The 24,426-nt window shown below is 58.0% G+C and overlaps 7 protein-coding genes across 7 annotated transcripts; 2 read left to right on the top strand and 5 right to left on the bottom strand.

The window, feature by feature from the left end:
* Positions 1 to 229: 229 nt before the first annotated feature.
* On the top strand, positions 230 to 687 carry LTHEOB_952 (Tubulin-specific chaperone rbl2; the record flags this gene model as incomplete). The annotated part of the gene is made up of 3 exons (XM_035519116.1): positions 230 to 391; positions 453 to 539; positions 595 to 687. 3 exons carry the CDS (start codon positions 230 to 232, stop codon positions 685 to 687), a joined length of 342 nt encoding a protein of 113 aa, XP_035369711.1.
* A 964-nt stretch (positions 688 to 1,651) lies between these two features.
* Positions 1,652 to 3,273, bottom strand: LTHEOB_951 (Fk506-binding protein 2 precursor; the record flags this gene model as incomplete). Its single annotated transcript, XM_035519105.1, has 3 exons — positions 1,652 to 2,320; positions 2,379 to 2,827; positions 2,886 to 3,273. 3 exons carry the CDS (start codon positions 3,271 to 3,273, stop codon positions 1,652 to 1,654), a joined length of 1,506 nt encoding a protein of 501 aa, XP_035369710.1.
* Positions 3,274 to 4,570: 1,297 nt separating this feature from the next.
* On the bottom strand, positions 4,571 to 10,747 carry LTHEOB_950 (PAS domain-containing protein; the record flags this gene model as incomplete). Its single annotated transcript, XM_035519094.1, has 3 exons — positions 4,571 to 4,840; positions 4,902 to 5,015; positions 5,072 to 10,747. 3 exons carry the CDS (start codon positions 10,745 to 10,747, stop codon positions 4,571 to 4,573), a joined length of 6,060 nt encoding a protein of 2,019 aa, XP_035369709.1.
* A 1,361-nt stretch (positions 10,748 to 12,108) lies between these two features.
* LTHEOB_949 (Conidiophore development protein hyma protein) lies at positions 12,109 to 13,413 on the bottom strand (the record flags this gene model as incomplete). The annotated part of the gene is made up of 4 exons (XM_035519082.1): positions 12,109 to 12,309; positions 12,378 to 12,650; positions 12,713 to 13,185; positions 13,245 to 13,413. The coding sequence occupies 4 exons, from the start codon at positions 13,411 to 13,413 to the stop codon at positions 12,109 to 12,111; spliced, it is 1,116 nt and encodes a 371-aa protein (XP_035369708.1).
* Positions 13,414 to 14,175: 762 nt separating this feature from the next.
* On the bottom strand, positions 14,176 to 15,750 carry LTHEOB_948 (Cell division protein kinase; the record flags this gene model as incomplete). Its single annotated transcript, XM_035519071.1, has 6 exons — positions 14,176 to 14,211; positions 14,264 to 14,419; positions 14,473 to 15,237; positions 15,306 to 15,392; positions 15,445 to 15,547; positions 15,683 to 15,750. 6 exons carry the CDS (start codon positions 15,748 to 15,750, stop codon positions 14,176 to 14,178), a joined length of 1,215 nt encoding a protein of 404 aa, XP_035369707.1.
* Positions 15,751 to 16,194: 444 nt separating this feature from the next.
* Positions 16,195 to 19,250, top strand: LTHEOB_947 (Saff domain-containing protein; the record flags this gene model as incomplete). Its single annotated transcript, XM_035519060.1, has 8 exons — positions 16,195 to 16,230; positions 16,283 to 16,375; positions 16,443 to 16,528; positions 16,585 to 17,207; positions 17,253 to 17,677; positions 17,735 to 17,820; positions 17,878 to 17,989; positions 18,039 to 19,250. The coding sequence occupies 8 exons, from the start codon at positions 16,195 to 16,197 to the stop codon at positions 19,248 to 19,250; spliced, it is 2,673 nt and encodes an 890-aa protein (XP_035369706.1).
* Positions 19,251 to 22,683: 3,433 nt separating this feature from the next.
* Positions 22,684 to 24,125, bottom strand: LTHEOB_946 (Aureobasidin resistance protein aur1; the record flags this gene model as incomplete). Its single annotated transcript, XM_035519050.1, has 3 exons — positions 22,684 to 22,991; positions 23,061 to 23,656; positions 23,716 to 24,125. 3 exons carry the CDS (start codon positions 24,123 to 24,125, stop codon positions 22,684 to 22,686), a joined length of 1,314 nt encoding a protein of 437 aa, XP_035369705.1.
* Positions 24,126 to 24,426: the final 301 nt, after the last annotated feature.

The following is a 24,426-nucleotide window of genomic DNA, read 5'->3' as shown; positions in this document are numbered from 1 at the left end:
GAAGTTTCGGCGGCAATCAAAGGCTGATCCGAGCGCCGTGGACGACGCGCTTTACGCGACCGCGTCGCGTCGCCGCGCGCCCGCCTGAAGCGGAAAGGTAATTGGCGCAGGTCTTGGCGCGCACCGCGAGCCCCGCCAATCAGCCACCCCACGCCATTGTTAGGGAGAAGTTGCATCATTGCCCGGACAAAAAACACCGTGATCAAGCGTCCTCACTGCAGCACTGAAAATGGCTCCCCCATCCAAGCTCGCCGTCGCCACCTCCTCCGTCAACCGCCTCGTCAAGGAGGAGACTAGCTACCACAAGGAACTCGAGCAGCAGCAAGCGCGCATCAAGAAACTCGAGGAAACTCCGGGTGACGAGAATGCCGAGTACATGCTGAAGCAGGAGGTAAGACCTTAACGCAACGCCCCAACCGGTTGAAATTACTGATTTTTTTTTCCCCTCCCAGCGTCAAGCGCTTGAGGAGACCAAGAACGTCCTCCCCGCCGTCCACCAGAAGATCAAGGATGCCCTTGAGAAGCTCAACGATGAGCTTGTAAGCCTCGTGTGTAACGTTAGCTCTGAGACAAGAAGCCCTGACACCTTTGCAGGAGGCCAACCATGGCGCCGCGCCTACCGAGGAGGTTACGAAGGCCAAGGAAGCTGTCGCAGCCGCATTGACTGCCATCAGGGAGAGCGCTTAAAGAGGTTACTGCTCACGAGATACGAAGAGTGTGAGAAGGAAATACCACCGATTGATTATTTTGTACTCCTGTTTCCCCCTCAAACTGGAATATGTCTTGAAGGTGTTGTGCCAAATGAGTTTGTTGCGCTGTATTTGTACCGAGGACTGCACAAACTGGAGGGTGAATTGGTATTCCACCAAAAGGTACTTGTTCATAGGTTGATCGAGTACGGTCATGCCGTCCGCCGAAGCTTTGCCGTATACTTGCGGGCAAAAACTAAGCAACTGTGTGTACGTATCAGTGGTGTACCAGTACAGATCATTCGCGGGACAATCCGCAAATAATTACCCAATCCCAATCGCTCATCTTAGATACGACTCTTGCCGTGTAATTCAAGGTTCACATATTTGAAATATTTATTTCGCAGATTGACATCTAGGAATTCAGCCGCTACCGCAGCAACAAATAAGCTTAGATTTTTTTTAATCATCTAAATAGATATCTAGAAGCCTAACTGTTGCTATACTAGCAGGATAGCTTGGATTCTAATTCGTTGAAGTTTATAGAGCTCCGAGAGTGTAGATTTTAGCAAGAGTTGCTTCATGTTCTTGCCCACTCATACTTGACAAATGGCGTCTTGTGGTGCCCCGAAGATTGATGACCCACGAGGACATTGGTAGAGAAACTACACCAAAAATTCAAATCTTAAAGGTTTTTGCGACTTCTAACAAACAGATTGGTCTGTACGATTTTCCATTTCACACATGCATCGAAGGAATGCTCAAAATGACTTTGCCGCAAAACAATGCTCGTGCTTTCATGAACAAACGATTACCGCCAGGACCCCGGGAATCAAGAATACAAGCAGCCCAATCCCATGTACAAGTTTCTCCGAAGCAGAACGACGGTCCGCCTCTAAATTTGTGATATCAATGTATCCGTTCCGTTGCAACGCCGCCATCTGTATGTGTATTTATCCTCTTCACCTCCGTCCGGTAAATTCTTCGTCTTTGCCTTCCAAAGTCCCGCTCCGCGTGCTGCGCGGACTGCTCGAGCTCGACGCCCCGATCGTGGAGTCATCATACTGAGGCACAGGTGTCGGATTCGCCTCTTTGAGCGCAACGTCTTGGGTGCTGATGCTGCTGGGTCGTTTCCGCGGCTCGATACTGTCTCTTCCCAACGTGTAGTCGTCATCGTCATCGCTGTCGTCGTCCAGGCTCTGTCTCAGATGCCTCCGTTCCTCCTCTTCTTCCGACCCATCTCCAGAGCGTAGCTGGCTGTGTGAGTCGTCGCCGGCCGGGTCCTTGATGAAGGAGTCGATAATGTAGTACTGCATGGCGTTCATGATGAGGGGGAAAATGAGCATCACGAAGGCAATCTGCACCACTTCGTTGCCCTCCGTCCAGCGTAGCGCCCAGTCTCCCACCCAGCCGAGCCACGGCAGCAGCTGGAAGATGATGAAGACGCAGAATTTCATGCCAAACAGGCCGAGGAAGTAGATAAAGCACTGCTTCAGCCACCACTTGGTCCGCGGCGGCTGCCCGTAGTGGCCCGACTTGATGGATTCGGGCGGGGTCGCCAGCGGCGTCCGCAGGAAGAGGGCGTGCAGAACACGGAGGAGTCCTACGAGAATGGGGATGCCGATCGTGGTCTGTGAGGTTGTCAGAGAGATGGATACTACGCAAACACGAAGCGAGATGCCGACTTACATCAATAGCGAGGTTAAGGAGGTAGAAGGAGCACGGGTTCGGCATGTCCTTGTCCTGAGCGAATCCCGGCTTGTGCTTCTCCAGGCGCTCCTCCGCGGCGACCCTGAAATCCCCGGAAGAGAGCATCGACATGAACAAGTTGGCCAGGTGCAACATCATGGACCCCACAACCTGCTTCGAAGCGTCGAAAGCCCAAACCTTGACCGGGCGTCTCGGCCTTTCGCGGTAGCGCTTCCACACCAACGATAGCAGGGCCAGCAGTCCCAGCGCGCCCTGAATCAACAGCGCGAAAGGACCGAGTAGTCGACATTCGCCGTTATCGTCTGGCCGATGGTGCTTTGGCCCGTCCTCGCCGCCGTGCTGCTCCTCTCCCGGGTGCGGGGGTGGTGGGCCTTCTGGCTCAGCGTCCGGATCCACACCCTCGATGCCCATGAGCTCCGTCTCGAAAACTAATCATGAATCAGCAAACGCAGTCGGACAAGCCAACCTTAGACAGGCGGCACCTACTCAGTGTCGAAGACGGCGGGATGGGTCCGTTGCCACTCCTGCCGTAAGCTAGCTCGGGTGGGATGGTTAGTTTCCTGCCCTCGCCGATGCACATGTCCAACAAGCCCTGATCCCAGCCCTGGATGACCTGCCCGGCGCCGAGAGTGAACGAGAAGGGTTTGCCTCGCTTGTAGCTCTCGTCGAACACGCTGCCGTCGCTCTGTAGCGAGCCGCGATAGTGCACCTCGATGCTGTCGCCCGACTGCGATTTCCGCGAGCACGACGCGGACTTTGTGACTTCGATTTCGACATCGGCGGCGCGAGCTAACGTCGACTCGAGGAGGGGTAGGATCAGGACGAGGCAGTTCAGCGGCGAAGGCGCGCCGAGAAGTGGGCGTGGGAGCCGCATGAGCGGCAGGCGACTACAGGATGGATGACGGGGGTGGTAGCGAGCTGTCGACGAGTGCCGAGGAGACGAATGAAAGGCCCAGGGTCGATCTGCTGCTCGCTTCGCGACGGAAGTATAAGGGTGTGGTGTGGTGGTGGTGGTTATTTGGGTCGGGAGGAGGTAGTGTTGGCGCCGGGCGCTGCAAGCAAGCGACGAGCAGCGATGATGAAACCGTTCTGGAGCGGGCGATCACACGACGGGGGCGGCGAGGCGCGCGACCAGTGAAAGCGCAGGATTAGCGGCAGTTGGGAGGGGATGTAGGTGGCTTTGTGCGACGCGGCGCCGGTCCACGATGTTGTGTCCAGCACAGCCCAAGGCGCGCCGTGAAGGGTGACAGCAGACAATGCTGACTGACTGGAGAGAAGCTCGTGCGCATGTGCGATGAGACAATACGGGCTGGTCCAAGAGCCCGGCTATAAAAGGAAGGGGAGCACAGCCGCAGCCGAGCAAGCGGCTGCCCCAATCGCCCGTGCTCGAAACGTAGTCCCCGCCACCGACTCCACGCTCGCCTTCACCGGTTCTGGGCAGGTAGCTACTTGCCATGCGTCGTTTCTTGGTCTACTCTTGGGCCATCGTGGCCCCGCTAGGTGTGGTATAATACAGGCCGACGAAGAGAAAAAATCAGGCTGCCATGCCAACCCCCCAAAGTCCCCGCAAATCGCAGACCCTGCCCCCCTCCCCCGTCGCCGCCGCCCTCTTCCCCCGCAGAAAAAAGGACACCGCGCGCCTACCCCCACTACGCTCCCATCTTTTTTTAACCCTCACCCGTAGCCATAGCTCGTCATGTATATAGAAAAAAAGCAGAAAAAAAACCAAAAAAGACCACGCTGTACCGCTGCTCTGTATGAAATGTACCTTCCCGTGCTCGCCCTGTCCTTCCAGTTCGCCGGTGTAGAGATGCCGTAGCCTAGACATTACTCCATTCCAAAAAAAAAAAAAAAGAGATCCCGCCCCGCCCTTGCTCGCGAAAATGCAATTTCGTAAAGATGAAAAATCAGAACTGCGCAGACTATGGTGGAGAACCTCGACCGGAAGGTCAGAGATGATGACCAACCACGCAAAAGGGATCCGAACCAGACCGACGTCATTCCATTAAAGGTATGCTTGCTTGCGCCCCGGCGTTGCGCACGTCTCTTTTTTTTTTTTCTTTCCCTCTCCTCCGAAATCCAATTGCTCCGGCTGATGTTATGCAACGCTAGTTCTGATGGCACCCCTGTCCATCCTCGAGGTTCGTTCCAGTGTCCGGAAATCCCGTACCTCACTCTTTGCGTGGTCGCATGAATTCGTGAGGTTTGGCCGGATCTGGCGGATCCAAAAACCGAGTCATCACCGCGCTGAGCTCCTTGAAATCCACCGGCTTCGTCACGTACGAGTTGAATCCGGCCTCCACGCACTTAGAGTATACGTCCCCCAGAACGTTTGCCGATAGTGCGATGATCGGCAGGTGCGGGTAACTGTTCTTCTTCTCCCACTGACGGATCTCCTTGCAGGTCTGGTAACCGTCCTTGTTCGGCATGTGAAGATCGCACTGCCATTCCTGTTAATCTCAACCCCGCATATAAAGCCAGACTGCACCGAGGAACGCTCACCAAGATGATGGAGTAATATCCATGCTCTTTCGAGAATACTTTGTCCGTACACTCGACGCCATCGAGGACAGTTTCGACGTTGATGGACGTCTTGCCGAGTAACTTGAGGAGAACCTGCGACTGCTGTAAGCCAAGGAAATCTCGATCCACGCCTTGGGGAGCCGACTTACAGTTTGGTTGATCTTGTTGTCTTCCACGAGCAGCACACGGTGCCCCTTGTTGCCCAGTCGTCGCTTCATGTCATCGAACACCATCTTCTGGTTCACTGCCACCTGCTGTGCGCTATTCTCGTTCCGGTCCGTGCTGATCTCTCTCTCCTTCTGCGGATCGAAGATGACGGCGAATTTGGACGGTTTGAGAGGCTTGAATACGAAGCGCAGCCGGCGGTCGTCGGTAAGTTTGTCGTAGTCGTGCGCCGAGGCTTCGGCCATGACTTCGCGCTTCTGCACCAGGTCTGAGATGATGATGACTGAAGTGCCGGAGTGTGGCTGCGAATGGAACACTTGATCGATGAACGAAATCACCTCTTTCGAATCATGCAGGACGAGCACAATGTGAGTGAAGATGACGGGGTCTTCCCCGCTGATCATCCTTCGGCATTCTTCAGCCGAGTCTCTGGCGGTGATCTGGGCCGGGACCGCCTTGGGCAAGGTCATCTCGATGTGTCTGACGGTTGCGTCGCGGCTCATGGCCAAGGGGCAGACCACGAGTATGGAATACATGGGCGGCTGCCCGGCAAGAGGCGAGGACGTGCGCGGCGACGAGACCGAAGTGCTCGGCGCTCGTGCAGTGTCACTCGACGTACTCGAATTCGCCGAGTCCTCCCTCTTGCTCGAGCTGTCGGCGGGCAGGCTCAGTTTCATGTTGGCAGCGTTCGCGGTGGAGCTGAACGACGAAGTCGACGACCTCGTTGACGGCACGCTCGTCCTTCCCGTCCTGACCGAGGGGTCAGAGCTCGCCGACGAGGAGGCGGACGACGGCTTCGGCGACTCGGTGAAACGCGCTGGAGACTTGAGCGTTTCGATGGGCGACGGCGAGAGCGTAGCGCCGGTCTCGGGCGGAGGCATCGTGGTGGCAGTTGGACTGTGGGCTTCAGGCGGAGGCTGTTCAGCCTCCGAAGGGAGGGTGAATTTGATTGTGAAAGTAAACGTTGAGCCCTTTCCAGGAACGCTGCTTGCCTTCATCTTCCCACCATGAAGTTCCACCAACTGCATCGATATAGCCAGGCCGAGACCAGTACCTCCATGCTGTCGAGTGCTGCTGCCGTCGATCTGGCTGAAACGTTTGAACAAAAACTCTGCCTCCTTCTCCGTGAACCCGGAGCCAGTGTCAATGACGTCGAATTGGACGAGCGATTCCTTGCCCGGAATCGCAACCTCTTGGTTCTCCGCGATCCTGCAGCGAACGAAAACCTCTCCGCGCTGGGTGAACTTGATGGCGTTTCCGACCACGTTGAGCAAAACTTGGCGGATGCGGAATCTGTCCCCCTTGACCATCGACGGTACGTCCTCCTCTACAATGTAATTGAGCTCCAGGCCTTTGTTGATCGCCATTGCGGAAGTCAGATCGTTGACCTCCTCGATGAGCGACCTTACATGCATCCAGTCCATTGCGAGGGTGATCATGCCGGCTTCGACCTTGGAGAGGTCGAGGATGTCGTTGATGAGGTCTCTGAGGCCCTCTGTGCTGTTGCGGATGATGTTGACGTGTTCCATCTGTTCTGAAGTAAGGTTGCTGTCGATGAGGAAATTGACCATACCGGTGATGCCGTTGAGCGGAGTTCTGATCTCGTGCGACATATTGCTCAAAAAGCGAGACTTCGCATCCATGGTTTCCTTCAAAGTCTGCTCCAGGAGCTTGTGGTCGTTGATGTCCGTGCAGGTTCCATACCATGTTTCTTCCTCCTCCTCGCCCTGAAGGACCGGCTCCGCGAGGAGAATCCTCACCAGATGCCAGTGGTACGTGCCATCTTTGGATCTCAGGCGGACTTCGGTCGAATATGACGGTCTTCCATCCGAGTCTCTGGTGACCTTCAGGATACCAGTATCTGCGAGCTTTGAGAGTCTGGTCTGGGGCATGTGTATAGTTGACGGGGTCGAACCACCAGGACTTGTCACTGTTCTGTTGGTGCTCGAGTCGTCCGAGAAGATCGACCCGCTGGATGCCGACGTCGAACGCCGGAGATCCGAGGGCATGGACAGCGGGACGTTCTTCGGCGTCTCGCCGTCCTTGTCGAACGCGGGCAACCGGCACTTGACGAGATCTTCCGGGTGGACATAGTCCATGAATCCAAGACCCAACGCGTCCTCCTCAGTCTGGCCGGAGTAGGATAGCCACTGGCTGTTGCAAAAGGTGATGCCCTTCCTCTTGTTGACGGCGAATACTATCTGCGGACTCGAGTTTGCCAGCGCGCGGTACTTGGCTTCAGACGCGGCCGTCTCCTGCTGTCTGGACGCGTTTATCTCTGCGAGGTGCTGATCGTGCACGTCCATGTTCGTTCCGATCCAGTGTACGATATTTTGCCGTTTGTCCTTGAGCGGTGCTGCGCGGACGTAAAACCAGCGGTAGTTGCCATCGAAGCGGCGTACACGCACCTTCTGCTGAAACTGCTGGCCCGTCCTCAAGCATCTGCTCCACATGCTCATGTACTCGGGCCGATCGTCCGGGTGGATGCCTTCCCAAGGTTCTTGCAAGATTTGGCGGCAGTCCTGTCCGCGATAGACCAAGAATTTGGTATTGACCCAAGTTAGCGCGCCGGTCGAAGGGGCTGCGGTGAAGACCTGCACTGGTAGGGAATCTATGATCGTTCTGAGGAGGCGCTCTGAGGGAGGCGGCATATCCTGCCGTTCGGGTATTGAAGGAGCCCGCCCGTGGCCGAATTGAGCGCCGGGCGTCTTCACGGGCGTCGTGGCTGCAGGCAGGGATTGGAAGGATGAGCTGAAGTCGGCGCCGTAGGAGTGGAGCAGGCTGTGATGGCGCTGGTCGGCCCGGCCCTGGTCCTGTTTCAAATGGAGACTCAGTCTTCGGGCATGTGTAGCGCGCGTAGGGCTGCCGGATGCCTTGGCTTCGGGACTCGGCTGCTGTTTTCCATCCTTGCTTTGAGGCTGACTTGTCGGAGGTTGGTCCAACCTCGGCGTGACGTCCTCTTCTTCCGTCGGCAGGATGGAAACGACCTTGCGGCCGCCAGGAGTCCTTTGATCCATGGGGGGAGGCGTGCCTCCGCTGGGCCTGAGGGTCGCTTCTCCCCTGCTCGGACCCATCTTCTTCTTCGCGTCGAAGTAGCTGTCTACAGCTTCGCTGCCGAGGATGTGGCCCGGCGTGTTCCCGACGGAGTGTTTGCTACTCGAGAACCCCATGGCAGAGTGATCCCACCCGGGAGTCCCCGCGATCGATCCGCCCGGGCTGTTCTTCGATCGTACAGAGTACTCGGATGGGCTCGTTATGCTCCCTGTCGCTGAATCGGTAACGTCAATATCCAGGTGTATCAGATCATCGAGGCTTTCGGCGTCACCAGGAGTCGCTCCGAAGCCGGTAGTTTGCCCCGAGCCATAACGACGGTGGCGCGTACCGGCCGCCGTACGGTGCGCGGACGAGTAATGCAGACCATTGGAAAAAGTGGTCGCTAGATGCGGCGCGATCAGCTTTAGCGATTGCGTTAGGTTCTGCGGGTACGGGACCATGGGAGAGAGCATCGATAGGATGGCTATCGGTGCCTTCCTTGGGGCGGCGGGTTCGGAGGAGACGGTGGAGAAGCGTGATTCGGCCGGTGTCTCGGCGGGGGTTTCTGTTTCGAAGGGCTGCATCACCTGTGACAAGATGGGATGGATCAGAGGGAGGTGCGTAACTGTGCTGGCTCTGTCAACGCCAATCGCTTCGACTGGTGCCGAATAGTCCGGGCCAGATCCTGAACCTTGCGGGTTGAAGGATTCTTCATCTACGTTCGCAGCTGCAAAAAAGGGATTCTCATTCGGATTGGCCTGGATCGCAGGCGAGGGAGCAGGAGATTGTGCCCATGGTGAACTTGGGTACTGTTCGTATTCTTCATACTGAGTCGTAAGCTTGAAACGGTAAAAATCTTCGCTGGCGAAGTGTGATGCATTGCCAGCTCGACTGCGAATGTCAGCTGCCTTGGGAGTTGCTTGCGGTCTGTTGGCGGTTTGTGTCTCTGGAGAGCCGCGCGAACCCTTGGATGAATGGGCGCCCGAGTCTCGCCTCGAGCCATCGATGCTCGAGTAGTCCCTGGTGAGCGTGACCAGCTTCCCTCTTTCCAGCACCCGGTTGATTCCAGAATTGTCGATGAGCGCTTGCGGCTCGTGGTCCAATGCCCGGAGAACCGGAAAGACTTGCCAGTACGGTCCCTTCGGGACGTCCTCACCCACGCTGGAGAAGTCCGGGTCGCTGAAAGTGGATTCTTTGAGACGCTGGTGATTTGGCATGGATGGATGATCGGAGGATTGGACGTCCCGTTGCGGGGTCATCGGGTGACCTTGGCCCACTACGTGAGGGGTATGGCTCGCAGTCCTCGTAGGACCTCGTGGCCGAGGTGGGGGCCCGGACGTTCTTTGCTCGCCCACCGTATCCTTTTTCGTTCGCTCGTGCCCGGCAAAAGAATGTCTCGATTCCAACTTGGGGCGCATCCTGCGTGAAGAGAGTTCCTGCTGCTGCTGCTGCTGCTGCTGCTGTTGGAAGATGTCCACATTTTCAAACTTGCCCTCCTTTGCCTTCGTCTCTTCAACCCTGCCGTCTTTACCCTGCAGCTGCTCCGTCGCCTTGAACGACGAAGTCCGATTGATGGCCCCCATTAAGTTAAACGAAGCTTTTTGGCCCCACGGCACGTTTTCAATGTCTGTGGGATCGGCAGGTACGGCGAGCGTGACCCTCTCCGCTCCGTACCAGTCTCTCATGATGTTCGTAACCACTTTCCACCATGCGTCCAGCCCGGGCTCCGACGACAAAAGCAGCGTCAAATCATACAGGTTCGGCGTTGGGTATTGCGGATCCTCTGCGGACTGCATGGTGGCACCTGGGGGCATGAAAGAAGCGGCGGAAACCAAGGGCGTGCTCACACTCGACAACTGCCTGTCTCGTGGGGTTCCGGGTTCCCTCACGTCCATTGCGCCAACGGTGGGGGATAGGGTGGTGAAGGGCTGATGGAAGGAAGATGACCATGTTCGTGGAGTGCCAGGAACATATGGGAACGGATACGAGGGCGTGCGCAAGGGCATCTGGGCGGGGGTAGCGGGGACGCTGCCGCGGACGGTCTTGGAGGATTCGGTCGACTCGGTCGAGGTGGTGAGGGAGCCGGTGGGGATGGGGCTGCTGAACGCAGCATCGAGCGAAGGGGATATGGCATCTGAAGATTCTTCCTTGATCGGAGAGACCCTGCGGGCGCCCATGGACTTTGGACTGGGAGGTGCACCACCCATGCTGCTCAGTTTAGCGCGCTGCTGACTCAGGACCATTTTTGCATGGACGGCCTGCTTCAGGCGATCCAGCTCCGCGGCAACTGGGGTTGGCGGCGGTCTTGCGGTTGTCGCCGACCTTGGTGGCACGGCAACGCTCTCGCCGGCGGCATCGGCACTGCTGGCGCTGGCAGAGTCTGCAGCGGGGGCGTCGGCGGACGCTGGTGGGCCTGGAAGAGGGTTCAGCGGCGGCGTTTCATCGCTTGCCGTGGACGCGTGCGAGGAGCGGTTCAGCGGCGGGCGAGGCTGCTGGCTGGCGCTGCCGTGGGCGTCGGGCGGGCTCGCGTGCGCGGTGCGGATGGCGAGTTTGGGGTCGGGCTCAGGTGCGGCGCTGTCGAGAGCTTGAGCAGTGGTTGGCGATGGTGGTGGGGATTTTCTGATCATCTCGTCCCCGTCTCCTGCCACCGCCCGCTGCTCTGGGGTCGCCGAACGAAGGGAGCTGCGTGTGATGGGGGACCAATGCTGTGCGAAGACCACATCAGAGTGACACTGCTCGCTGACGGACTGGCGGCGGGCAGGCAGGCGATCGGCGGGCGAGGTGCGCGGCGAAGAATGCGCGAGAGGCAAGGTCTCAAAGGACAGGCGGTAGGAGCGCAGACGATGACGTACAGGGTTCGACCAGCGGCTACGCAGCCCACAGCAACGCAGAGTCGCACGCGGGCCAAGACAAAGGGCTTAGAAGGGGCGATTCGCAGGGCAGCGCGGCAGGAGCGAGGGCAGGCGGCGCTGGCGCTTTAGGGTCCTCCGCGGCAGCGACTAAAAGGTGCGTGTGGTTGCTGCCGCTGCCCTGCCCTTGACGGCTGCGACCTTGCCCGGAGCAGCAAGTAGGGGGGCCACTGATGAGGCCCGCTTAGGATGCTTGCCCACCCCCCTCCCAGCGCCCGCCAGAGCCCACGTCGCCGGCACGATGGGAGGCGCGCGGCGGGCAGGCGACGCTCGATGCGTGTGGATCGAGGCGCGCAGCTAGCGGATAGCGGCCGCCGCCGCTCTGAGCAGCGGCTGTCCGTCCGCTCGGCGAGCAGAAGCCCCAAGGATGACGAAGGCCAAGCTTTGCAGCCGGCGAGACCACTGGCCTGCGTCTCCGCGCCCCTTCGCCAGCCCTGGCACCGGCGCCGCTCCACCGCCCAACGCGATCCGGCGCCCGTCGATGCCCAGCTTGCAGCTAAGGCCCCTCCGGATTCCACCCATACCACGTGTTTAGCAGCCGCAAAAGCGCCATCCCAGCGCGGCCCGAGCGGCGCAGAGAGAAGCGAAATAATGATTACCTGCCCGTCCCCCGGCCACTCTCTCTGTGCCTACCCGCGCCTGCAGCGCTCCCATCTACCCTTTTCTGTCCCGCCATAGCGCCATCGCCCGCCCTACCCTGCCCTACCCTGCCTGACTTGCCCTGCGCCTGGACCCGGCCGCGCGCTGCCCTCTGCGGCTCCGCTTCTGCCATGTCACCGCGGCCCGGACGCGACGCTTTTTGTGAAGCGTCATCTGATGTGATCGTATCTACAGTACAAGTTACCTGCTCCTTCCCGCAGGCTGCTTGGAAATATGCCGGGGTCGCCCGCCCCCCGCCGTGCCGCCTTATTACCACAACCTTACTTCCGTTGCCCTCCACGCCTCGCAGGCACGTGATCGCGTTTCGCTTGCCCCTGCGCCCGTCCGTTCGCACGCCAAACGCCTTATCGCCATGCTGCTCTCTTTCTTTACGCCGCAGGAAACGCTATCGAATGCCTACTGCCATCATGCTGCGAGCGCTACGCTGCGGATTGAGCCGGCGCGACCGGTGCCGGCGGCAGGAGCTCAATCTGCCGGATCAGAAAGCTCTTCTCGTCCGTGAATTGGTCGTCCTCCGTCCGATCATCGAGGAATGTGGGCAGGAACCTGAGCAGCCGGTCCCTGTTGTTGATCAGGATCTTTTGCACGGCCACTGATTTGTTCGGATTCGCCACAAAGACCTGTTGTGCCGGGAGCGATCAGCATAACGCTTCGGAAGCCTGCCGAGCTTCCCCATCCTTGCACGCACCTTGAACACGTGGAAACCCTCGTAGTTTATCATGCGCCTGTCGTCCCGAAGGAGCTTCATGATGATCTTCAGGTGCTCTCCTGACGCGACGTACTGCGTCATGACGTTGTAGTTTGCCCGGTCCAGCAGTAGTTCTCCCAACAGTTTGATCGACTGCCGCTTCGTCACATAACTGTCAGACTGCACCAGCACCGCGTTGTACGTCTTGAAGAACCGATCGAAGTTGGTCTGCAGATAGTCCGAGACTAGCGCCTTGTGCTTCGTCAGGATGTCCTATGCGCCCGCGTTAATGTCACAATCGTTCGATGTTCAGACCGGGGGTCCATGAGATGTACCCTGAATGTGTTGAACGCGTCCGCGCACGCCTCGAATGCGCCCCGATCGATCCACTCGAAGAACTTCCAGAAGATCCCGTCCCCTGACGAGGGCACTGTTGGGTCTATATTCGCCAGCATGTCTTTGCCCCGCCTGTCGGGCTCGTCGTACAGGATGAGAGCCGCGACCGCGTCGTGCTTCAATGCCTCCCTCAGCACCCCGCCGCAGGCCATGGCGCTCTCCCTGCGCTCGTAGCCGTAGCAGAGCTCTATTATAATCTCCGGCCGGTTGGACAGGACGTAGTGCATCGCCGGCGGCTCGGCGGCGGAGTTGTTGGGTATTCGGTAGCGGAAGGCATTCGAGATGATGATCTGGGTATCTTTACGGGACTCGAAGGGGAGCTTGTGGATGTTCTGGGCGAGGTACAGCAGCAGGTCTTCGGCGCAGATTAGGTTGACGAGCTGGTAGACTTGCTCGGGGCTCACTTCCGCTTCTGCTCTCGAAAGTCAGCCTTGCACACAAAGAGCGCGCGCTCGCGCGAAGGCGGCTCACCCGGGGTCCCTTGGAGCACGATTTTCATCTGCGTGAGATTGCGCGACAGGTCCTCCTCGGTCTTCGGCTGGGGCTTCTCCTCGGCGGCGAGGCGCTGCAGAGCCTCCTTGGTGGAGCGTACCAGGTCCATGTTGCTCCGCTGCTTGTTGCGGTTGAAGAGGAAAGCCATGGCGGCGGCGGTTGCTAGGTTAAAGTCCGCTTCCGGGCAGGGAAGATCATGCGCGGATCGAGTGGTCTAATTGGACTGCGGGCGGAGATGGCGCAACGGACTGCTTGTGCTTGTTGCTTGTGCTTGTGCTTGTGCTGTCGTACCGGAGACGCGAGGCGAGGCGGCGGGAATTCTGGCGAAAAGGTTGGGCTCGCGGGACTATCCACGGTCCTTTGCCGTCGTCGACGGAGATGTACGGCGTGGAATGGTTGTTTTCGAGCCGGCCGGCGTGAGACGTGGGGCAGCTCGAGTCGCCGGGTCGAGGTTGCTGCAGGGACTCCGTTCACGCCCAAAACATCACAGCGCAACCACGTTGGCAGCGCCACCCGCCAGGCACCGGCGAGCAGCAGCCCACCTGCGGCGTGGCCTTCGTGCGCCGGCCGGTGCTAGCTGACAGCGCAATCTACCAAATGACGCTGGCGGGCGCGTTTGTTCACTCGCCGATTCACCGCATCGTGAAGCTTCATCCGCCGCGCGAGCTACTTGAATCATGACGCAGCCGCCTTCTTCAGATCCACTTGGGAGATCGCGATTGCGTTCTCTCTGCACGATGCATGCTACTACTCTAGAGGAAGTGCCCCCCTGACTTGCGGAAATCTCTGTTCATTGGACCGAGCCAGACGGCATCAACCCTGCACGACAGGAAAGGCGGTTCCCGCCCCGTTGCACTTGCTCCAACGGCCCTCGGAATGAGCCCACGCGAGCACATGCCCTGTCCTGCGCTCAGGCCCCGTTCCTGAAGAAGTCGTGGCGCAGAGCCTACACAGCGGTCAGAGACGGACAGACGAGCAGACGTCTTGGTAGTGCTTACCTCGGATGCTGTCAGTCGCCGCGAGCTCTCGTACACGACCAATCGGCTCACGAGGTCTCTGGCGCTGTCTTCGCAGTCGGGCAACAGCTCGACCCACGACTTGGGCGGGTATTCGTAGAACTGCACCTTGCCCCAATCCCGAAACCCCTTGGCCTCCTTTGAACACGCGAGTTAGCAACGGCTGTAGAATGTGAGGCGGGGCGCGTTACCGGCCAGATGTCGTCATTCGGCGTCCCCAGGCTCTGGAAGTGGCTGTTGACGAGGGCAAGGTCGCTTCCGAGTTCACCAGAATCGAAGAGGGTTCGCCCTCCTCCGAGGCACGCCACTTCCGCAACCACGCATCCTGCGGCCCACATGTCGAGTGCTGGCCCGTAGGCCGTATTGCCGAACAGAAGCTCAGGGGGCCTATAATGCGTCGTCCCGACGTCCGTGATCTTCTGGTTTGCCGGCTCTGAGCCACGGACGCCGTCCTTCCACGCAATGCCGAAATCTGCGAGGAAAGCCGGGCCTGCTGGTGATCTGAGGAGGAGGTTGGAAGGTTTCACATCGCGGTGGATAATTCCGAGCGAGTGGAGGTGCTGCAGCGCCTTGAAGAGGTCGCGCAGACAAGTCGTGGCCTGGGGGCGGGTGAGCTCCTTTCTGCTCAGAAGTTGCTGCAAATCGCAGCGCATAAACTCCAAGACCAAGATGAAGCGGCCGCCGGCTTGCCAGAACGTCTCCAGCAAGGGCACGATGCAATTCTGCTCCGACCTCGCCATTTCCAACAGCCGCGCCTCCTTCTGAGAGTCGTGCGGCGGGCTCATCATTGACGGCACGGTGACCTTGAGCGCCACGAGCTTGCTCGCTCGAGGGTCGCCACCACCGTCGAGACGCTTGGCTTTGTAGACCTCGGAGAACAGGCCGTTGTCGTGATGGGCCACATTCTTGTATTTGCCTATGTGAAAGCCCGTGTTCTCAGGAATGCCGTCGTCATGCTGGATCCAAGTTAGTAGAGACGGACATTTATTGCCAATAGCCCAGCACCGTGGTCCGAGAATTTTACCTCTGCTGTCTCGGCTTCTCCTACTGCTGCCGGCGACTTTGACGACAGCTCTTGCACAACGGCTTCGCAGCGCAGCTCGTAGTCAACCTACCAATGCTTAGACGTCCGTGGCGCCGCCAGCCGTGGGAGACGTACGTACGTATGTCGTCGCCTGCGTGAAGGCGGCATCCTCCAGGGCTCGAGCTTCTTTGCTGGCGTCGGCCGGAGTGGCGTCTGGGTGCGCACGCTTGTAGCATGATGTTCTGCACCAACACATTCAATGAGCACGGGACAGAATTGGCGAGAACGGGCGTGCCTGGGACAGAGCAGGCGCGCGGCGGCGGATGCTTCGTGTCGCGGAAATGCGACTGAATCCGTCGGCCGAAGGGTTGCCGTACATGTTGACGATGGTTGCCAGGCGATCCGAAAAGCCCACGGCGGCGCGCCAGGCGTCGGCGGAAGCCATGGCGAGAGAGTGAGGCGGACCGGGCACGGCTGCGCCGGTTGGGCTGCCGTGTGGTAGGGCTGCAATTTCGCAGCGCGCGTCCGGGCGGCGCTGGCTGACGTCTGCGCAGAGGTTCTGGGCTCCGGCAGGCAGAGGAGGGTTGGCAGCACTCTATGCGACACTGGCGGCCTGCGGACGGATCGGGCTCGTTGGTGCAGCAAATTAGGAGTGGCGCGCGGAAGTGCCTGGCTGCGGTGCGCGGGAGAGGAATAGCCCCGGTGGTCTGTGGTGTGTCTTCGTGACGAACGTCAGCCAGCAAACCGGCCTCGCGCCTCGAACACCACCTACGCTCTCTCGAAGCAGAGCTCCCCCCCGCTTGCCCAGTCTGCGCAGCGCCGCGCAGGCTCTATGTGATCGTCCCGTCGCTCAATCCGGCGCCCTCCCCCGCACCGCTCCCCCGCGACCATGGAGCTGTCCAGGAAAGACTACCCGGCCATGCTGGTGAGTGGAGCTCCGGGGAAGCTGCGCCGCGCACGCTCACGCCCGGCCACAGGAGTCGCTCCAGCCTACGCAGGCCGTAGCAGTGCTGAACGACCGCGTCAAGCACATCCAGAAGGTCAACGCAGACATCGCCGACTTCCTGCAGGTACGCGCCTTCCCCCCCGCCGCGCCGCCCCGCCGCCGCCGCGCTCCGGAGACTGACGGCAGGAAAGGAGCGCCGCCGCCTCGAAGACCAATATGCCCAAGGCCTTCGCAAACTGGCCGCCAGACAGCAGCCCGACGCGGGCGCTGATCTCGGGTACGTCGCTCCTGCCACCTCCCCGCCGTGCGCCGCAGGCTGACCCCCCATCGCAGCGTCTTCACGCTGCCGTGGCAGCGCATCGTCGGCGCGACTGAGGCGCTCGCCGAATCGCACCACTCGCTGGCCCACAAGCTCGAGTCCGACGTCGAGCGCCCGCTGCGCGACTTTGACAAGACGAATCGCGAGATGCAGGCCATGTCCAACATCAGCGGCAACATGGCGCACATGGCCAAGGAGATTGACAGCGCGCAGAAGCGCGCAGACAAGCTGAAGGAAAAAGGCGCCAAGGCTCCGGCTGGCAAGGTCGCGACTGCCAGCACGGATGTCGAGAATGCCAACCAGCAATGGAATTCCTCGGCCCCATTCGTCTTCGAGCAGCTCCAGTCGGTCGACGAGAGCCGCATCAACCAGCTGCGGGACGCCCTCACCCAGTTCCAGACTCTGGAACTCGATGCCATTGACAGGTCTCGCGGTCCTTCCGAGCAGTGCCTGGGCGTGATTTTGGACGTGCAGACGGCCGACGAGATCAAGACCTTCGCCCTCAAGACCACGAGTGGAAAGCCCAAACTCGAGACGCAAAGGGGCAGGAATCAAGCACAGGCCAGCAGCAGTTCGACCCCGGCAATGCAGCCTCCTCCCACCCCGGACGACGGATCGAGCCAGCGATCTGGTTCAGGTGGGTCGCCTGTAGTGCCTGCTGAACCTCGCTTACGCCCAGCAGTGCAAGAGCAGAAGCACGGTGGACTTCACGGCCTGAAGCGCTTGGGAACCGTCCTCGGCCGTCGAAAGAGCACGGCGCCCTACGCTCGGACTTCTTCTCCGGACAGGAAATCCTCGTCCCCCAATTTGGGAGCCGCCTTCAGCTCTTTCGGAAGCCGGGGCAACAAGTCGAGAGATGCAGACCACCGCCCGTCGTCGCCCTCGCGGCTCGCAGAAAGTCAGCTCCCGAGCTCTCCAGAAGCCGGCGAATCGATCGCTTCTCCAGATAGGAGAGGGAGTGCATCGGCAGATCGGACCAATGGCATTTCTCCAGTCCCCGAAGACGAGCCAAAGGACTCCGAGATGATGAACGGTGGCCAGAGCTCGGGTATTTCGCAATTGCAAGAACCACTGCAACCCACGACCGCTTCGAGCGTTCCGCTGGAGGTCAGTCCATCCGTACGAGGATTCAAAGGAACATTTGCTGACAAGAACGACCGGTAGCCCCAGAAAGATGCGGATGGCTTTTCGGTGCCCGCAGCATCTGCCACGTCCGATCTATTTGCTCAGGCGGAGGCCGACGCAGCTGCGTAAGTTTTTCCCATCGACGACAAGTCCCAAATGATTGACTTTTTTTTCCCCTTCAGCGAGAGCGTTCCTCCGCAATTCAAGGTGGACATCAGAAATGCTCCGATCCAGGAAGAGGATAGTGGCGAGGCGGAAAGCGCGATGGCAAACGTCGCTAACACCCTTCGAATGGTCAGTCTTACGTGATGTTCATGAATCTACGGTGCTGACAGCCGTGCAGCAAGCGGCACCAACGAAGAGATCCAATACCACGAGGGGCAGGCGAGACGTCCGCAACACGATATTCGTCCCCTCCACCGCCCAGGGTCCCGACCTACCACCCTTCGCTGAGCCGACCAACGCTCCACCGTTGCCGGCTGCCACATCCCCTTCAGCCTCGCCCCTGCCTTCTGCTTCGCCGAACCTGTCATCAGTCTCTCCGCAAATACCGATTCCTGCATCCCCGCCTTCGGCGCGGCCGCAGTCTCCCCTGCGGCCGGCTAGTCACCGTCTGAACCTCGGCGAGGACCACGCCGCCTCTGACACGCAGTCGATCCGATCGGGTCGTTCGCTCAGCAGCTCGTACAGCCACACCGTTCGCCACCCGGACCTGCATGAGCCGGGGCTCAATTCGTCGATTGTCGAGACAGTGAGCACTTGGTTCGAGCACGGCCATGTGACCAGGGCCGTCGTCATCGGCGAACTCGCTCTGGCGTACAACCCTCCGGATCTTTCGGTTCCCTTTGGGCACGAGACGATCAGGCTTGAAAACTTCCCGGTTCTCGAAAAGGTTGCACCGAACCCGACCTTCGTGGACCAAATTACGGACAAGGCTGGCGACTACACCGTCAACCTTTCCAGCATCACGCGCACGCAAGTTGCCTTCAAATATCAGGTGCACCTCGACGAGAGCAACATCGCATCGTTTGCTCCCATCGCTTTGACTCCTGCGTGGAAAGTCGAGGCTACGCAAACGTCCGTCATCCTCAACTACTCTCTCAACCCCGCCTTCCACCTCGCGGCCGGTCACACGAGCGTCACATTGAGCAATGTCGTCCTCATCATCCACCTCGATCCTTCGGGTTCGAAATCATCCCACTGCCAATCGAAGCCGGTCGGCACCTTTTCGAAGGAAAAGTCTTTGATTTACTGGCGCCTCGGGGATGTTACCCTGAGCGCGGATCAACCTGGACAGCAACTCCGCGCCCGCTTCTACACCGACTCGGAGGCCAAACCCGGAAATGTCGAGGCACGGTGGGAGATGATCGGTGATAATGCAAGCGGCCACGGCAGCGGTCTGGGTGTCTCGCAGATGGTGCAATCGAGCGAGGCGGCAGATGCTGAGGATGATCCGTTTGCGGATGAAAGCGCAGCGCCCAGCAGCCCCGCAATTACATGGAAGGACGTTCCGATCGTCAAAAGGATCTCGAACGGGACATACTCTGCCGTATAGGGGCATTCGCATCGATTCTTGGGGCCGTTGGATAATGAGATGGCCGTTGGCAGGCAGAATTATGCGTATTGAAATTTTGTTCGTAAAGCGAAAGATATCACGCATCGCAGCGTTGCTCTTGTTCGGGTTCGCTTGCACGTCACTCCTTCGTCGTTTTCTTGGATGTCTTCGTTTCTTTTGTATATACTCTCTTCTTTGCATCCTGAGAGCCGGATAACCCCTTGCTTGTGTATTACTCTTGGCCACTCCTTAGTCATTTTTGTCTTCTCTCGTCAATTGTACTCCCAAAAATAACCGCACCAGACGAGATCTACCCGGGGCTTTGCATGCAGTCGGGTCTCGACATGTTTTCCCGTCTTTTCGGCGTTGCGAGTCCGTTCATGTTCTAGTCCACGTACGACCCTCTGCGCAGACGCAAAGCGCAGGCGATTTGTTTCTGCCCAAGTTGCAGTGCATAGGAGAAAGGCCAAGACTACCGTAATGTATAATCACAATAGTAGCGCATCAATTGCCTGATACGTCACTCTGCACGCCACCGAGCGGCTACACAATCGGCCATATTTCACGGTCATGATCAGTACACGACCACATGACTGATCAGTGCTAGATGCGCTTTAGGTGCCGAGTATTGGCAAGCAAGGCAATGTTAGTCGAGGTAATTATGAAAGCCAACCCATTTTACATTCAAAATAGCTACTACTGGAGGGGTAGACCAATCCCTTGGGCCGTATGTTGTGATTCTTGTTGGAAATATAAGGACGGGCCACACCGAAACTGAACTATAGTGCAACGTCGTACTGTTATAGTTCGACAATTCTTATACTAAAATAGCGGTTTACTATCTTGACCGACATCTGGAGGCTGAGTATTTATTTCTGGTGTATTTCTATGTCGCTTTGGAAATGTAGATTTTGGTAAAAGGGTTGGACTTGGCCTAGATGGGGGGATAATTGATCTGTTTCATAAATCGCTTCATGTGTTTGCTTCATTTTGATTTTAAACGGCACATGACCTTTGACGAGCATCTCAGATAGGCAGATAGGGGCATAGTGTTGGTCGATCGTCTAGCACCGCTATCATCAAGGTATGAGGACCTGTTAATTTCGTCAGGCCACCAGAAACAGTGAATTTCCTAGTAATCCGGCACGGACGCAAATGAGAATCACCAATTTACAACGTCGGGGTCCAGCTCAACTTGCTTTGATGGGCCCTTTCTTTCTTTCGCTTTTCCCTTGGGCCATCCCCGTTTGCCGAAGCAACCCCCTGTACACCGATGCGTGACGTCGTCGGATGATTCCTGTCGCCTTTCCCTGCAACGCATGAGACGAAGCGGCGCCCGAGTTTTGTGCGAGACGCGTGCGTCATTTAGACGATTCCTTGCTCATTGGAGAAACATGAGGCAGGGGTAACCATCGCCTGTGCACCCGTTGCTGAATGTTGCGGCGTCTAGCCGGGATCCTGCTTGTCGGTGCGCATCGTGCCCTACACTAGGAGGCTGGCATACCATGTACTCTTATTAATACTTATGACGCCATTGTGAAGGACACCTATAGGCTTGCTGTATTTCCGGACATTGCCGCTCGGGGTTATCCCCCTGCTTCCTCATATTCGCTGCCAACTAAGTCCCAAGCATTCGCGTCAAGCGTGGTATAGGCAAGTTATGCGCAAGTTGTATCGGTCTTTATTTCAATGTGTAGTACCGTAATTCATTATTTTTGCTTAATTTCAGGCGCAAAAGATTTCCATTGGTTGTTGTAGCTGGCTGCGGAACAAATGGTATTAATCCTGTTTTTTTCTTACCAGATGTTCACCTAAGATGAGTAGTTTATTCCCACAAACTGAGAAAAGCACAAAAAATACTAACCAAACCATCATCTATATTCATTTCAATTTCTCGTTGTTTCTACCAAGCCCGCGCGATTAGAGCGCAGAGCGAGAGTGGAGCTGGTGTTTTTGGTGCCTTCACCACTATCATTCGTAGTGATTTTAGTAAATATTGACCTACGAATATTGCTCAACAAAATCACCCTTGCAGTAATTACCCAGAACAGACGGTGCCGGTTTGGAGCACAATACCACCCTATCCTGCGCATTGCTTAACGGATGGATTAGAACTACCATTACAGCTGAAACATGTCCTTTGCGTTAGGACTGAACGGGTTAGCCTTGATTTGGGCTCAAAAACTGGCACAAAAGTGTCCGCATAAATTGCGATGCGGTTCGAATAAGCTTTCTGCTCTGCATAAGTGCCATCTGCGGGTAAACACCACATACGCTCCTGAAACTAATCCTTGACACTGTCACACGTTCACACATGCTTATCCCGTTAGTGGATTTCATGGTACGATGCAGAAAGATGCTATTGTGTGCTTGAGCTTCGACAGGAGAAAACTGGAACATCTGAGCCTGCGAGGGATGTATTTGCGTGTCACAATAAACAACTCGCAATCACCGGGATGACAAGGTTGAGCCTCAGGCAGGATTAAGTATTACGTATTTATTACAACGGACGCGCTGCAGCAGAGCGCATGTCTTCTCCCCGTACCCCATCATTAATAATTCCTCCGCGGTGCGGGACACCTCTCTGACCCCGCACGTAAAACAGAAAACGACAAAGTGGTGGAGAGTCAGCCGAGAAAAGCCCTATATCCCCAAGCACCCCATTTGCGTTTTCTGATTTCTTCCAAGATCTGTATTCCGTCCGCATGAACAACCCAAGTCGTCGTTATAAGAGCGCATAAATGCGCTTGCCGTACCCTCGGTCACCGTAACGGGCAGGCAGCGAGTGTGGAGAAGAATGTGAAGAAGCGAATGAAGCTATATCTACAAGTTTTTTAGGTAAGCGACCGGAATGGGGTATATCGCTCTTCTCTCTCTGAACCGAACAAATGCTTGTAAACCCTCATTAAAGTAGTATAGTTTGCCCTTTCGTTGATAACGCCGCGCGCGAATGATTCGAAGTCAGTGCGGGTGGTCTATCAGGGTCTCCGTGAAAAAGGCGTAAGGCGAACTTTGGCACCGTGTTTCCCGTGTCAGCCTTACTGCGCAACGCGGACGCGCGGCCGGCGTTGTCGCACTCGATCGTAACGTATTGTGGCTTAGTGTGGCTGCGTGCAGGGAAATGAGGCGCGGTTGCGACCCGATCACGCCTCGGCTCGCTCCTGTCGCCGAAACGACGAAAAACAGTGGCGACATCCGAGTCGGACCGGCGTCTGGTCGCAAGAAACAAAATCGCGGTGTGACAAAGGCCGCAGCGCGCAAAATGCAGGATAAACTCCGTCCATGCAATGGTCATAAGAGGCATGAGTGGGCTGGCGTGAGCCCGCGCGAGCATCGTCGTGATTACAGTGGTGTTTGTGTGCTCCGGGCAAAAAGTATGCAGTCAAGTCTCAGGAATGGATGACAGCCGTGACGGCCTTCCAGAAACCGTCTTTTACCGATATTCACGCTCGTGGTCCGAGGCCGAGGCGAGGGTGTCGCCTTCCCAGCCTTCAGAATCAATAGGGCTGCGGGGTCCGTTCGAGGGGCTCCTGGTGCCCGAAGAGATGGAGGACGAGGAGCCGATCGTCCACTCGTCGCTGTCCGAGGTGGGGTGGAACTCCTCGTAGAAATGCGTCATGACGTGGCCGTATTCCTGCGACTCGCCAAGCTCGGTGAAGTCATAGTCCCACCTAGTGGTCTTATCGGACTGCACGCGAGGGAGGAACTTTTGCTTTGCGACGAAGAAGATGGCACCGGCAACTGTACGATCGTCATTAGCCACAGCCGTCGACAAATGCGGCAGAAGAAGAAAAATGCTTTCAAACTTACGCAGACTGCCACCGACGAGGTCAACGGCGTAGTGGTGCGACAGGTACATGGTCGACCACCACAGCCACATGACGTACGCGGTGAAAACGGGCCACATCTTGGGGAAGACGTAGGTCAGGAAGAGCGCGTGAATCGTGGCCCAGCCCGAGTGCAGTGACGGGAACGCGCCGAAAACCATGGGGGAAGCGGTGAAGGCGGAGGTGTAGAGGTCCAGACCAAGGAGCTTGTCGATGGCTGCCAGACCAGCTGGGCTGCCGGGCATTCCGTAATTTGCGGGGGCGAGGCCGTAGATGTTCTCATACCAAGGCGGAGAGCACGGGAAGCATAGCTGGATGATGACACCCGTCAGGTTCATGTACCCGAACGAGCGGGCGTAGACGGGCAGCGCGCCGGGCGGGCCGAAGATGAACATGACGGCGGAGCACACGAACGGAGAACCGAAATGGGTAATTCCGTAGGGAATCCACGCCAGCACATCCAGAACCACGTGCTTGTGTGCCGAGAGAATGTTGCTGAGGTTCGCGCCGTACATGATGTTCTCGAGCGCTGGAAGGACGCGCACCCAAATGGGCGGGCGGTACTCGCCGGAAATGAATCTAGCAGAAGACGGTCAGTTCTCGCTCTGGCGGCCAATGGGGACCGGGTTGCTGCTTACTGGCACGAGTAGAACAGGACCAGCCAGGTGATGGCGGGCAGGAAGGGCAGGAAGAATTGCCTCGTCGCCGGGATGATCATGGAGCCCATCAGCAGCGAGGCCACAAACGTCTTGAAGATGGGGCCGGGCTCCTCGATGACGGACAGGGCGAAGATGCCGACAATGACCAGAAAGAGGTACTGAGCGTCATAGTGGGACCACTGGTGGGCACGCAGCGAACGCAGCGTGTCCGAGGGCGACAGCGACGTCTCGAGCGAGGCGACGACCGAGGTGGGCGACTGTCTGCTGCGGATCTTGGATTTGGTCGCGCGCCACTTTCTGCGGACCTTGTGAGGCACGAGCACGGGCAGCGAGGGCCGCCATGCGGGGATCATGGCCTTGCGCGGCAAGTAGTCCTGATAGGACGGCATACGGGTGTGCATGGTGCCGGATTGAGCAGTCTGGCGAGGTGCGAAGGGCGGAAGAGAGACGGGAGCGCTCGGGCTTGCTCCTGCTGCGCGGCGGCGGTCCGGAACAGCGGGGAGATGGGGAGGTTGTTACTGTGCGGTCGTCGGGCGCATGCGAGGGCGGGCGGCGGGCGTGGAGGAGAAGAGGAGCGTGAGGCCTGGTCTGGCGCGCACAAAGATCGGGGCGGCGGTGATGTTATGAAGGAGATGGGCTGAGTAAGTGCGTGAGGCAGCCGCGCTAGCTAGCTCCCGGTGCGTCCGGGCG

This window comes from Lasiodiplodia theobromae (assembly GCF_012971845.1).
Source record: "Lasiodiplodia theobromae strain AM2As chromosome Unknown scaffold_2, whole genome shotgun sequence".
NCBI lineage: Eukaryota > Fungi > Ascomycota > Dothideomycetes > Botryosphaeriales > Botryosphaeriaceae > Lasiodiplodia > Lasiodiplodia theobromae.
Note: the sequence above shows the minus strand (reverse complement) of the source record. Positions and strands in the feature narration are given on the sequence as shown.